Genomic DNA, 12,664 nt, shown 5'->3' with positions numbered 1-12,664 from the left:
AGGATTCTCACCATGCTTGATCTTGTTTCTTTCTCTCCATACCATATGTATAATAGCTTGAAAGGTATATCTTGCGCAAAATAACCTTCTCTTATCCCAATCAGTCCGAGTAAGAAGAGGCACAATCTCAGACTATACTTTAGTATAAGAACTGGCCAAAACCCCGGCCATGAGATATTCCCAAATCTGCGAAGTGAAGGAACATTCAAAAAAGAGATGGTCACGAGATTCTGCATCACTCCGACAAAGAACACAAGTGACATCAACGTTACAGAAACCCGTTAATAAAAACTACATTTAGGTTAATGTACTCAATAGAGGGCCAAATTAGAAAATTACCCCCAACTAATATAGACGGACAATTGAATGTACCATTTTGGCAATAATGGATGGTTATGTCCTTGGTTAAAAGCCGAAAAGATTTGGGGAAAATTATGTAGGTCACTGCTTGACGTCATAGGTCTGCTTGTGGTGAGTTCGTAACCACACGTCCTCTTCAGTTATTGTATTGATTCAAATTCCATTGAGATTTTGTGGGTAAAAGCGTAAGCATATGAAGTGTATTAGAATAAGTAACTGTTACTAGGGTTAATAGAGTAGAATACAAAACATTAGCTGTCGGTGAAAATTTGTAGGAGAATAAGAGTGAAAACGAGTACTGTGATTGATAGTTTAAAAGAATGAACTCGTTTTGTCCAAAAAAAAAGAAAGTGAACTCGTTTGATAGTGTTTGTTATCGCTTAAAGAGAGTATATGAGTGAAGATTTTTGTGTTTATTTAAAATCATCATTTCTTATTTCAGTACATCATATTATAGCACATAAACTAGGACATTTCAATAGAGTCATGAATGGTGGATCTCTGTTTAACTGACAAAACGAATGGTTCTGATAGACAAATGACTTTAATGTTTGTTTTCTAACTATTACGACATATTCCATAAGTACTAATGAAATATATCCTTTGTGTTAATAGTTTTAAATAACAGACAACATAATGGGGCAGCTGGTGCGTCTAGAGATGGCAAAATGGAAGCTTGCCCGCAGGTCTAGCCCATAAAAACCCAATGCGGGGCGGGATTGGGCACAGATTTTACTGCCTGTTTGTTAGCGGGCCTCGCGGGTTATGCCCGCAATAGTATTGGGCCAAAGCGGGTTGGGCCGAAGCGGGATGCGGGACAATTGGGTGGTCCGCTTGAATTTTCTCATTTCGTCTCTTTGGTAACATCAACACGAGCTTAGAGCAAACCAAAGATGATGATGGCGATTCTCATTTCCTCCAACCGGTGACCTAAACTCATTTACTTCCTAAACTCATTTACTTCAATTGTGCCTCTTCCAGTTCGCTTTCAATTAAGGAATCATCTTTTCTCTTCAAGCTTTGCAATGTTGACCAGAACTCGTTCACTTTCTTTGTAACTCATCGTAGGGAAAAAGGTTTTTTTTTTTTCTGAAGTGAGTGGGAGTGGAAACAAGAATTTGTACACAAAACTTGTTTCTTATTGTTATTTTTCTGGAAACTTAATCATCGTTCTCGAATGTGAGTTGTCTAAATATTCCTTTTATATACACAAAACTTGAATTTACTTAGTGATGCGAAGACTAATCTTTTTTTTTAACTTGTATATATATATCAACAAGATTGTAGTAGGACAAGTTGTTGTTTCTGGAGAACACCAATGGGTACAGTGTCTTATGCTACAAACGAGAGTCGAGACAATATTTGTAACTTAATGGATTTGATCAACCTGATAACTTATTGATGTCTCTTCTTCTTGCTGGTTCACAGGATTGGTCAAGCTTTGAAGATATGGGTATGCAGGCCGACCCGCATACCCGTTGCTATAGTACGGGTCGGGATTGGTCATAGGGTTCAGGGCCCGTGTCCCGCAGCGGTACGACCCGCAAAGACCCAACTGAAAATGGTACCACAGCAGGGCGGGACAAATGGGTTGCGGGAGAGCCCAATTACCATCTCTAGGTGCGACTAGTGGTCGGAGTTTGGGAAAGGCTGGGACTAGGAGCGTTCAGGTTCATACAGAGCTGAAGTAAAATGTGGCGGAAAATGTAATGTATGATTCATTACTGTCTCTGGTCCGAAAAGAAGTACTGGGTTGACCCAACATAAAAGATCCTTAAATTCAAATGGGATATAAAATCTGGTTACTCAAATCTCAAAAGAAGATGAGAAAAACGCTAAAATCTAAAACTGAACGTGTTAGAATACAAAATCCGCAAACGAAAAGATAGATCCTAGGACATCGGAAAATTCTTATTTGCTTAACCGGAATGATGATCCCCTGTAAGCAGAATTAAAAAAAAAAACAAATTATTTGCGTAATGCCGTGAAAAAAAAAAGAGAATCTATAATTTTGAAGGAAAAAAGAGGGTGAAAAATTAAGGAGCGGTAAAAGTGAAATCATGAAAAAAAAGAGAGAAAAGAGTAAGCGATGAGAAACGTGTGTTCACGGATATTTGATTATCCTATCTATCTCTCGTCGTTAGTGGCTGTGGCAGCCACACCCACCTTATCCGCAATCTCCTATTTCTCTAAAATATAAAGCTAACCTTCTTTTGCTTCTCTCATACTTGAGTCGACCCACTTTCTGTTGCATCCTTCAAAACTTAATTCATAGGTATCCTCTCTCTTCTCTCCTGTTAATTATTGAATATCCTGAAACAATCTAATGTAATTTTCAGCAAAAAGGAATGGCTACAGCAGCGGCGCCGGCGGTGGTTGCATGGACAAGAACGGGAGCTGTGTTCAAATCCGGACAGGCACAGATGAAATCGGAGATGAAAGTTTCTTACGTAAGAGGACTAAATTCTTACGGTGGTCTCAAGGCACAGAACAACAAGGTTGTCTCTATGGGATTACCAGTCTGCACTGAACAGTGCTTTGCTAACGTCGTGATGTCTCTCAAAGGACGCACAAGTCGTGGAGGAGCCTTGACCTCAACCTGTAACGCAGTCGGAGAGATTTTCAAGATTGCTGCAATCATGAACGCTCTGACTCTCGTTGGCGTTGCGGTTGGATTCGTTCTCCTTCGAATCGAAGCTTCTGTTGAGGAAGCTGAGTAAATAGATTGAAGAATCCTTTTTCTTATATTATATATTGTTTTTGTTAATTGTTATTGTCAAGCTTCAGTAAACCTGGATGCATTATGTGACATTTGTTTATGATGAAGCTCTTTTGTTCTTAGAATCCTCACTGATCAAACGGTTCAAATGCAAACATCTGCTTTTAAATCAGTTAAGCCCTCTGTTTTTGGGATTTTGGAAGAGCATCTACAATCTTTAGATCTCATTAGGTTGGTTGAAGCTTGTTATTTGTCTCAAGCGAGCGTGAATCAGAGCATGAGGCTGTCCTCATACTGGTTGCTTTTTGTTTTGTTTTGTGTCTTTAGTCGTATGAAAAGCTACTTAGAAGGTATGTTTTGTCTTTAGTCATATGAGTAGCTACTTAGACCATCTCCAATACTGTAAATGTGGACCTTTCAATAGAGTATAATATCATCTCGCCTATACAATTGTTCCGTCAATTTCGACTATTGTTAGTATAAAATATTGTGGTTTGCTATTTCATGATATTTATGGATGATGAAACTGGAAATGATAACTTTGGATCATTTGCTTTGGTACTATCACTGTTTTTTAGATAGTTCAAGAAGTTAGTATTCCAAACAAAAATATACACCTTTTTACCTTACAAAAGCTGCCAAAGGGGCTGAGGAATATTATCAACACCATCATTTGGTTATTTTTCAAGTCATCTAACTTACAAGCAGGTGTCCCAGTTCACAGTCCACCATAAGTCCAGTTTATGAGTGGGTGGAATGAGTGTGACTCAGTTCCTGCTGCTAGAGTTGCTTAAAATCTGTGTAATTCTTCGTGAGCGGTTAGAGCTTCCATGATGCTGTCGACCCATCTGCCACACACATAAACCCATGGAAAATTCAAGTGGCTGCACGACTTAATTTGCCTGGTTATGTAACAAGATGACTCAATTAGTTGACAATGTTCCAACTTAATAAGAGGTTTTACCCTTCAAGCCCTGGTTGCTCCGGGTGGTAAACCTTTTTAAATCCTAGTCGTCTTGCAGCTGAAGCAGTTGTCTCTCCTATGCAGGCAACATTATTACTCCACTGCTTCTCGTTTTGAATCAAATTCATCCAGGCCCTTGCAAAAAAATACAAGTAAATGACTGGACTAAACCCAAAGATATTTATACCAGTGACCGGTAACAACATTGCGCTCAGCCGCTCATGACTATTACTATAGAATGACATTTGATTTAAAGAAGCTTACCGGATTGCAGAAGGTGAACCTACAGAAAGAACAGGCGCAGACAATGCCTGTTGCAGAAGCGTCGCATCTACACTTTGCACAGGAACCTAGCATACATAAAAACAAAGAAACTGTTATGGTGCATCTTCAAATAACCACATACAAGGGACTGAGAAGCGAGAACCCATATATAAATGTTGGCTAAACCAAAACAAAACAAAAAAACTGCTCACTGTTGTGTATGTATTCAGCCTCAGAACGTCAAACCCACGCCTGGACAATCCTTCCTCTAAGATTCATATGCAGAACAGAAAGCAGATTAAGCTGTTTTAGTCATGGAGTTTAAATTATAATTATAGGCTAAACTAAGTTTATAGTCACATATTTCTAATCGGGTTGCTCGCCAACATACGACAGTTTTTAAAAACTTTTAAAATACCAAAGTCAAAAAATAATCATTCACTAATCCATTTCCTATTGATAGAAATATTATAACTACACATCTTCAACAAGGATTTTTTTTCATTTTAGTTAAACGCAATACTTAGCATGGTATTCTCCAACTGCCTAGTCTATTCTATTTTTATTATTCAATCTCGAATATTTGAACTCAATATGGATATAACGCAATAAGCTCAGCGGAATTAAGAAATCAAAACACACACCAATCTCATTGCTTGCTTTTAGAGAAGCCGGGTATAAGACAGAAGAAGTTTTGCCCACATTGTCTGGAAGCTCTGAAGCCAAGACTTTACCAGTTGCTGAAACAAAGAGAAAGGACAAGCAAAGTGTAATATAAATATATAGTACTGAGTTGATAGACGCAACCCCAATTAGAAAACATAAACATTGATGAAGAGACATGCCATACAAGATAAAGTTAGTTTTGATCACTAACTCAGAAAGCTAAATATGTTATTTGGTTCCTACGAAGAAACAATGACAAGGGCATGCATAGGTGATAGATATCCTCCACAGTCACGCCAAAGAATCATATAAAATGATGATAATGTAGATGTTTGAAGATTACACAGATAAAAAGAATTGAAGAAAAAGGGTCATGGAACCTTTAGATGGTGTAAAGGCAAGATGAAGCGCTCCTTGTGAAGCTTGCAGTGGCTCATCAAAGATACGGGCAGTTCCAGCTCCGACTACACCTACTTTCACTTTTGGAGAGCAAGCTGCCCTAAGGAATCGAGACAAAGGGAGGGGGAAAAGGATAATGTGGACAAGTGTTCAAACTTACAAAATCACAAAGCAAGGCTTACTTACTTCCACGCCTCGAGAAAGACAGAAGCTGCCTGTGGAGAGGTTATGATGATCCAGTCAAAGCTCTTATCTACCAAACAAAAGAACATATAAAGACAAATCTAATTGACTGCAAAAACCATGAATTAAGTCTACCAGTTAGTAGAGAAGGAAGGCGATCGAAATCAGGTCCGCGAGCATGTTGAATCAGTGGGAGCTCTAAAGATGAAATCCCACGTTTCTCCTGCGATTGAAACTCTCTCTATTAGCTAAATCGGCTATGATTACGAATACATTAATCAGTGAAAATGCATACCAAGGCTTTGATGATTTGTTTGTTCTTCCCACTCTCTCGGGTAACAACCACCTGGGGAATCGAATTGGAGGAAGACAATGAATCTCGAACGAGACAAGGAACCCCCTTTTTGAGGGAATGATGAGGTGGTTGAAGAGATAAGAGAGGGGAAGGAGACAGAAGCGACGCCATTCAAAGGGAGGCTGGATTGGGATTTCAATTTTCAAGTGAGGCTCAACTCCGCTGCCCGAACCCGTCCAACTCTATCAAATCTAATTTACTCATATACCACAAACTAAACCATAGATAAATATTTATTATGAACAAAAAGAAAATACATGGGATAATTGTGTTCTCTTTATTCCAAATCTATATAAACAAATATATGTATACTAGATGACTTTCCGCGATATCGCAGAATGATATCATCTATCATCTAAATATTATTTACGGTAACTAAGTTTCGTATATAATTAAAATTTATAATAAATTTGGTAAAATAATTTGTTGATAAAAAATAATAGAGAACTTGTGATCGGTTGATAATCGAAAAAATAACATAAATTTTATTACATTATAGTAATTATCTTAATACATTACTACCTTTAATAAATAATTATGTTTATTCATTATAATTGATCTTGCATAAATGTATTAATTAACTATAAAAAGTTGTCAAAAGAAAAAGTGACTTATGTACAAAGAGATACACTTAATTACCAATGACTATAATGTTTTGTTAGATATATATCATAGAAATAAAATATATAAATAGTAAGATAAGTATATGTACATATTTATAGAGTAAAATAAAAAAATATAGTATCATTTTCTCAATTCTTTTATTTTAAATATTTCTTGTAAGTTATCATAAACTCTTAATATTTTGTTTATTTTTATTGACTATGCTTTTATTTTAGTTTTGTTTTTCGTAATTGTTTTTAGAGTTTCATGTTTCGTGTATAAAGATATAATTTACAGAGATAACAGATGTTAAAAGGATGACGATTTACCTTTTCACTTTACTTTATTGCATATCCGATACACAGTGTTTAATAAATAAAAACGGAAGAGAAAAATAAAATATTGTAAAAAACAAAAATGATTTAAAAACATAACAAAATAATTATCATGATGGTTTTAAAATTTCTAATGCATATGCTAATAAATATTTATAGTTATAAGTCCGGATGTGAGCGTGAAAAACCTAGTTCATCTTATAATTATATAAAAAGTATAAATTAAAAAAGAATACAATATATGAGTTATGATATATATCTACTATATATAAGTCAAATTCATAAAATAGTAATTTTGAAAAGATTCTATTTATTAAAGATTGAATCAAGTAAATTATTAAGAATTATATCCTTCTATTTATTTCTATTTATTTTATAAAGCTCAAATATTTGTAAAAATTTAAATTGATGACTCATTAATCAAAATCATAAAAACATGACAGATAATCAAAATACCTAAAATCATGGATAACATGACAATTAAGCAAATTCAATTTTCAAATAATAGTATAGACATCTATCTAATTCAGAAAATAGTAAGTTTGAAAAGATTCTATATATTAAAGATTGGATCAAGTAAAATATTTAGATTATATCCTATTATTTATTTCTATCTTTTATATACTAAATCGCAAGTCGCATAACGAATCAAAAATTGACAAATGGCATGTGATTTGAAATGTAAAGAAAAAAAAAAAACAAAAACTCTCTAACCGTAAAACCTTTTACATCTTTAATTTTTTGAAACTGTAAAATTTCAAATCCCTAGATTTTCTAAAATCACCACGTCAAAAGCGAACATATCATCTACAACTCCTATATCGTAGGACAATTTAAACTGTTTTTATTCTTAATATAACTTTCAATCAACTAATTTTTTTATTTGCTTCCTTTTTCCACAGTTTCATCTTCTTCATCGATTTGTTTTTTTTTTCTTTTGGGTTTTGAATGTAGCAAAAGAAAACATATACATATTTATTTGTTCACCATCCAAATATTTAAATTGAACTAATTTTATGTAAATTTAATTATTTAGTCTTACATTAATTTAATTTTTTTATGTTTTATATTATTTTTTTCTAATATTAAGTATATTGGATTTTTGTTAAAAAATACATAATTAAAATGGGTATCCGAACTCAAATCCGAACCGACCCCGCAATGATTCGAATCAAATCCAAACCAAAATTTGTAAATATCCGAATACAATTTAAATTTCTAACCCTAAAAATCCGGAATAGATTAACTGAATCCAAACGAATATATAAATGTTCATCTCAAAAAAACTATATATACAACAAATCTCTTAATACAACATTCAATAAATAATTTAATAAATTATTTAACTCCGCGCATAGCGCGGATTACTACCTAGTTTAGAGTTTTAACTTTTAAATTAGGATGTGATTTAGAAAATTGCACTTAACATCCTTTATTAATTTTTTTTTTGTCAAACGTCCGTTATTAACTTAAATAGAGGAAATTTGGTGTGTATAGAGATCAAATACTTTGTTGAAAAAAAAAGAGATCAAATACATATATAACAAAATGTAGATTTTAAGAAAAAAATGAAAAGTATATTTAAAATTTTTAAATCATAAACAAGATACGTGCACACAAAAAAATAAAATAATAAATAAGATATTTCTCAAAAAATTTATTTCAAAAGATATCTATCAAATTATTCCTTGAAACCAATCTGGTCGAGAAAAACTTATCAGCCTTGTGTCGTCGACGCGTGTGGTCATCCGTCCTCAAGCCATTCATTTTATCAGAACTGTATCACTGAAGGCAAAAAAATCTGGAAAACAAGAGAACGCTGTCTTCCTTTCTCCCAGAGTGGAGGAGAACGAAACAATCCATGAGAATCCATTAGTTTGCTTTTCTACTTTCAAATCCTTTCTTCAAGTTCAATCGCAATGAACTGCCCAGCCATGAGTGCATCTGCTTCGTCTTCCCGTTCCTACTCAACGTTTCGTCCTCGTCCGTAAGTTCCCCCCTCCCTTCAACTAGGAATCAAATTCTTCTTGTTAAAACCGTTAGATGAATAGGCTAATCTTGATGTTTGCAGACTGTTGCCACAAACGAGTCACGATTCACAGAGATCTGTGCTGCAGTACTCAAGATCACCTAGTGAGGTGTTTGCTACTTCGCCACTCCGGCTGCTTGGGAAACATTCGTTGCCTTTGAGAGCGGTGGTGACCTCAAAAAGCATTTCATCATCCTCAGCGGTAGTCAGTGGTGATGAGAAAATAGGAGTGCTGTTATTGAACCTTGGAGGCCCCGAGACTCTGGACGATGTGCAACCCTTCTTGTTTAACCTCTTTGCAGACCCGGTATTATCTTTTTAGTTTTTACTCAGCTCTGGTCTGTATTGTATTGTTTTTGAGTAATGCTCAATAGCTGATCCCTGGGTTTTAATCGGCAGGACATTATAAGATTGCCGCCCTTGTTCCAGTTTCTTCAGAAGCCGTTGGCACAGTTCATATCCGTTGCAAGGGCACCTAAAAGCAAGGAAGGTTACGCGTCAATTGGTGGTGGTTCTCCTCTTCGCCACATCACTGATGCACAGGTGAAGTTTCTCTCTGTTGACTGCAGTCAATTGATGTTTCTATCCAACGAATTTTGGCCTTACCAAGGTTTTGATTTTTCTTTACATTTGTAACTCTCTTGCCTTGTGTGGGAGATCTAAATTTTAAGAGTAGAAGAACGTTATTGAGATTCTGCAAAATGTATAATTGATCCCTGCGCATATATAAATTCTTTTATGATTCTTGGTTCTGTTACGTATTTAGCTTGCTCCTTTTGTTCATCAGGCTGAAGAATTAAGTAAATGCCTTTCGGAAAAAAACGTCCCAGCAAAGGTATATGTTGGCATGCGTTATTGGCATCCATTCACTGAGGAAGCCATTGAACAGGTATCTTCAATATGGTCCTATGTATCTTGATCCTTTCAAACCCAATTTGTTTTCTTTGCCTTTGCATTTTTCCTTTTTTATCAAACATTATTTGGACTATGTTGAAAACAATGGTGTTCTTCTCTTTTGAATATGAACACAATAGTTTGATATGTAAACGCAAAAGGAACTAATAAAAGCCATTGCTACTCCTCCCTGGGTGTATTTGTCTATTCCTTAAACAATCTCTTACCTTGTGATTCTTACTCATTATTATTTTTTCTCTTCTTGCAGATAAAAACAGATGGAATTACAAAACTTGTTGTCCTACCACTCTATCCCCAATTTTCGATATCGACTAGTGGCTCAAGCCTAAGACTCTTGGAGAGAATATTCCGGTGAGACTACACATCTTGTACGTGGTTTAGCATGCCATGACCATATCTTACTGATTATTTTAACCTTTTTTTTATTTACTCACTATATACAGAGAGGACGAGTATCTTGTGAACATGCAGCATACTGTTATACCATCATGGTATCAGCGGGAGGGATATATAAAGGCAATGGCAAACTTAATCCAAAACGAGCTGGGAAAATTTGATTTCCCTAGTCAGGTCGAAAATCTCTCCACTTCTAGTCATTATATTATTTTTTTTCAGTTCGCTTCGCTATGCTATTTTCACAATCCGTTGCAAACATTTTTTCCTGAATTCTTCTTGTGTTTATCTCTTTTCTTAGATCTGTGTCTGTTCCCCTTGTGTTAAATTTTTTCTCTAGTGGAAGAAAGAATTTTTAAATCTTGTGTAGCTCTCTGGTTGCTGCCAATTTATTCAACTATCCTAAGACGACCTTCAAACCAAAAATATATGTTACAGGTTGTAATATTTTTCAGTGCACATGGCGTGCCTCTTGCATATGTTGAAGAAGCTGGTGATCCGTACAAGGCAGAGATGGAAGAATGCGTCGATCTGATAATGGAAGAATTAGACAAGAGAAGTATAACCAACGCTTACACGCTCGCTTATCAGGTCTTTTTTCATTTATTGATTATTTTATCAATGTTAAACTATCTATGTGATCTGGGGAATAATACAAATATTTTTTGGTAAGCTATCTTGTAAAACTTTCTCATTAATACTGTCACTGGTTTTTGTTCTATGGGAATTATTGGCTGCGTTTTGAAACTATAGCTGTTTGTTCAAATTTCACCCGTTATGTTGTCTTATTATTTTGCATAACATTTCCAACAGAGCAGAGTTGGACCTGTGGAATGGCTGAAACCATACACGGAGGAAGCCATCACTGAACTTGGTAAAAAAGGTGTTGAAAATCTTCTGGCTGTACCCATAAGGTAAAAAGGGGTATTTCTTGTGCAAATCCTGTCACTTTTTATTATTCGTTTCTTTTGGTTAATTGAAACTTCAGTTTGTTCTTAAATATAACAGCTTTGTGAGCGAGCACATTGAAACTCTGGAAGAGATAGATGTTGAGTATAAAGAGTTGGCTTTGAAATCTGGTATCAAAAATTGGGGCCGAGTGCCTGCGCTAGGAACAGAGCCTCTGTTTATATCTGACTTAGCAGATGCTGTTGTGGAAAGTCTTCCATATGTTGGAGCTATGGCAGTCTCAAACCTTGAAGCTCGACAGGTAACACTCTTATTAGTCTTTTATGTACTCTAGCTCAACAAAAGAAGCTGTTATCTACACTTCGTTTGGTTCATGGGTCCCCAAACTCCTTAGCGGGAAGTATTTTCTCAGCCATATATAACATTAGTTGAGCATCGGTAGGCTTAAAATGGGGTTGATTGTTATTTTACCATGACGACGTTATATTACCGTATGATGTTTGGGATGAAACAACAAAGTTTTAATGTTCTATAAACATTTTTTCTGTAATCGAAAACATAAATTGCAACTCCATGCAAAACTTTTGTGTTTTCATTTACCATTATCAAATAGTGTTTTACATAAGTAAGTGGATGTTCTGGAAATGCGAACTTAATGTTTTAAATGTATGCGTCAAGGCAGAGTGAAAATATTTCCACCTAAAAAAACAGATAGTCTACATAAAGTTGGGGGTACACTGACAGAAAATTTTATGCTTTAATATGTATAGCCGACCCATTGAAGTGTATGGTGTGGTTTATTGTGCAGTCGTTAGTACCGCTGGGGAGTGTTGAAGAACTATTGGCGACGTATGATTCACAGAGGAGGGAATTGCCAGCTCCAGTTACGATGTGGGAATGGGGATGGACCCGAAGTGCAGAAACATGGAACGGAAGAGCAGCAATGTTGGCAGTGCTCGCACTCTTGGTTCTAGAAGTAACCACCGGAAAAGGGTTTCTGCATCAGTGGGGCATTCTGCCTTCATCTTAGTAAAGAACAGACAATCCTCTTATCTATTACAAAGCTATCCAAGAGTCTAAGACTGTGATTTCACTTGCGGAATAAGACCTGCTGTGTTATTAAAACTCTCTTTTTCTGTCTTAAAATGTTGACGTTAAGTACTTGATATCTTCATAAGATCTTTGCAGATAAGCAGATTTGTTGAATTTGTCTAATAATTACGACATTAAGGGCATCTTCATAAAACCATTGCCGATAAGCATGTGTAGTGATCCTGGATAGCTTTTGGCCTAAGAATTATCATCCCTAAGATCAGTTCGAAGTTAGTTTGGTTTAAACTAAAAAAAAACACTAACTAGTTGGCCAGTTCATTGTCGCGTGGTCGGATTACCATTTTGTAATTTCAATAAGGGCATGTCGGAGTAAATCCTAGTGGCCTGTGTTTCTTGTCCTGATTTGAATTAGGGCATGTCAACTGTCTGCTGGCCAGGATATTTGCGAGTCCAGTCGACATATCTGATCAGCTGCGGTAAGAACTTGGCCTAGAGTTATCGCAAGCTTTTGGTTTTA

The 12,664-nt window shown here is 35.7% G+C and overlaps 3 protein-coding genes across 4 annotated transcripts; 2 read left to right on the top strand and 1 right to left on the bottom strand.

Moving 5' to 3' along the window:
- The first annotated feature begins 2,442 nt into the window (after positions 1-2,442).
- BNAC08G32890D lies at positions 2,443-3,251 on the top strand. Of its 2 annotated transcripts, none has more exons than XM_013855875.3 (2): positions 2,443-2,635; positions 2,700-3,251. In XM_013855875.3, exon 2 carries the CDS (start codon positions 2,709-2,711, stop codon positions 3,078-3,080), a length of 372 nt encoding a protein of 123 aa, XP_013711329.1. In that variant the 5' UTR covers positions 2,443-2,635; positions 2,700-2,708; the 3' UTR covers positions 3,081-3,251. The 2 variants fall into 2 exon arrangements, with proteins under 2 accessions (XP_013711329.1, XP_022563851.1); XM_022708130.2 differs by having other exon boundaries at positions 2,481-2,635; positions 2,707-3,251.
- A 355-nt stretch (positions 3,252-3,606) lies between these two features.
- LOC106415229 (uroporphyrinogen-III synthase, chloroplastic) lies at positions 3,607-6,111 on the bottom strand. Its single transcript, XM_013855874.3, has 9 exons — positions 5,851-6,111; positions 5,691-5,778; positions 5,559-5,625; positions 5,354-5,472; positions 4,952-5,047; positions 4,520-4,575; positions 4,308-4,393; positions 4,044-4,178; positions 3,607-3,927 (listed from the first exon to the last, which is right to left on the bottom strand). Exons 1-9 carry the CDS (start codon positions 6,019-6,021, stop codon positions 3,870-3,872), a joined length of 876 nt encoding a protein of 291 aa, XP_013711328.1. The 5' UTR covers positions 6,022-6,111; the 3' UTR covers positions 3,607-3,869.
- Positions 6,112-8,517: 2,406 nt separating this feature from the next.
- Positions 8,518-12,300, top strand: LOC106415210 (ferrochelatase-2, chloroplastic). Its single transcript, XM_013855849.3, has 10 exons — positions 8,518-8,835; positions 8,920-9,184; positions 9,277-9,420; positions 9,665-9,766; positions 10,040-10,143; positions 10,236-10,362; positions 10,624-10,776; positions 10,999-11,099; positions 11,194-11,395; positions 11,903-12,300. The coding sequence occupies exons 1-10, from the start codon at positions 8,768-8,770 to the stop codon at positions 12,122-12,124; spliced, it is 1,488 nt and encodes a 495-aa protein (XP_013711303.1). The 5' UTR covers positions 8,518-8,767; the 3' UTR covers positions 12,125-12,300.
- Positions 12,301-12,664: the final 364 nt, after the last annotated feature.

This window comes from Brassica napus, chromosome C8 (assembly GCF_020379485.1).
Source record: "Brassica napus cultivar Da-Ae chromosome C8, Da-Ae, whole genome shotgun sequence".
NCBI lineage: Eukaryota > Viridiplantae > Streptophyta > Magnoliopsida > Brassicales > Brassicaceae > Brassica > Brassica napus.
Note: the sequence above shows the minus strand (reverse complement) of the source record. Positions and strands in the feature narration are given on the sequence as shown.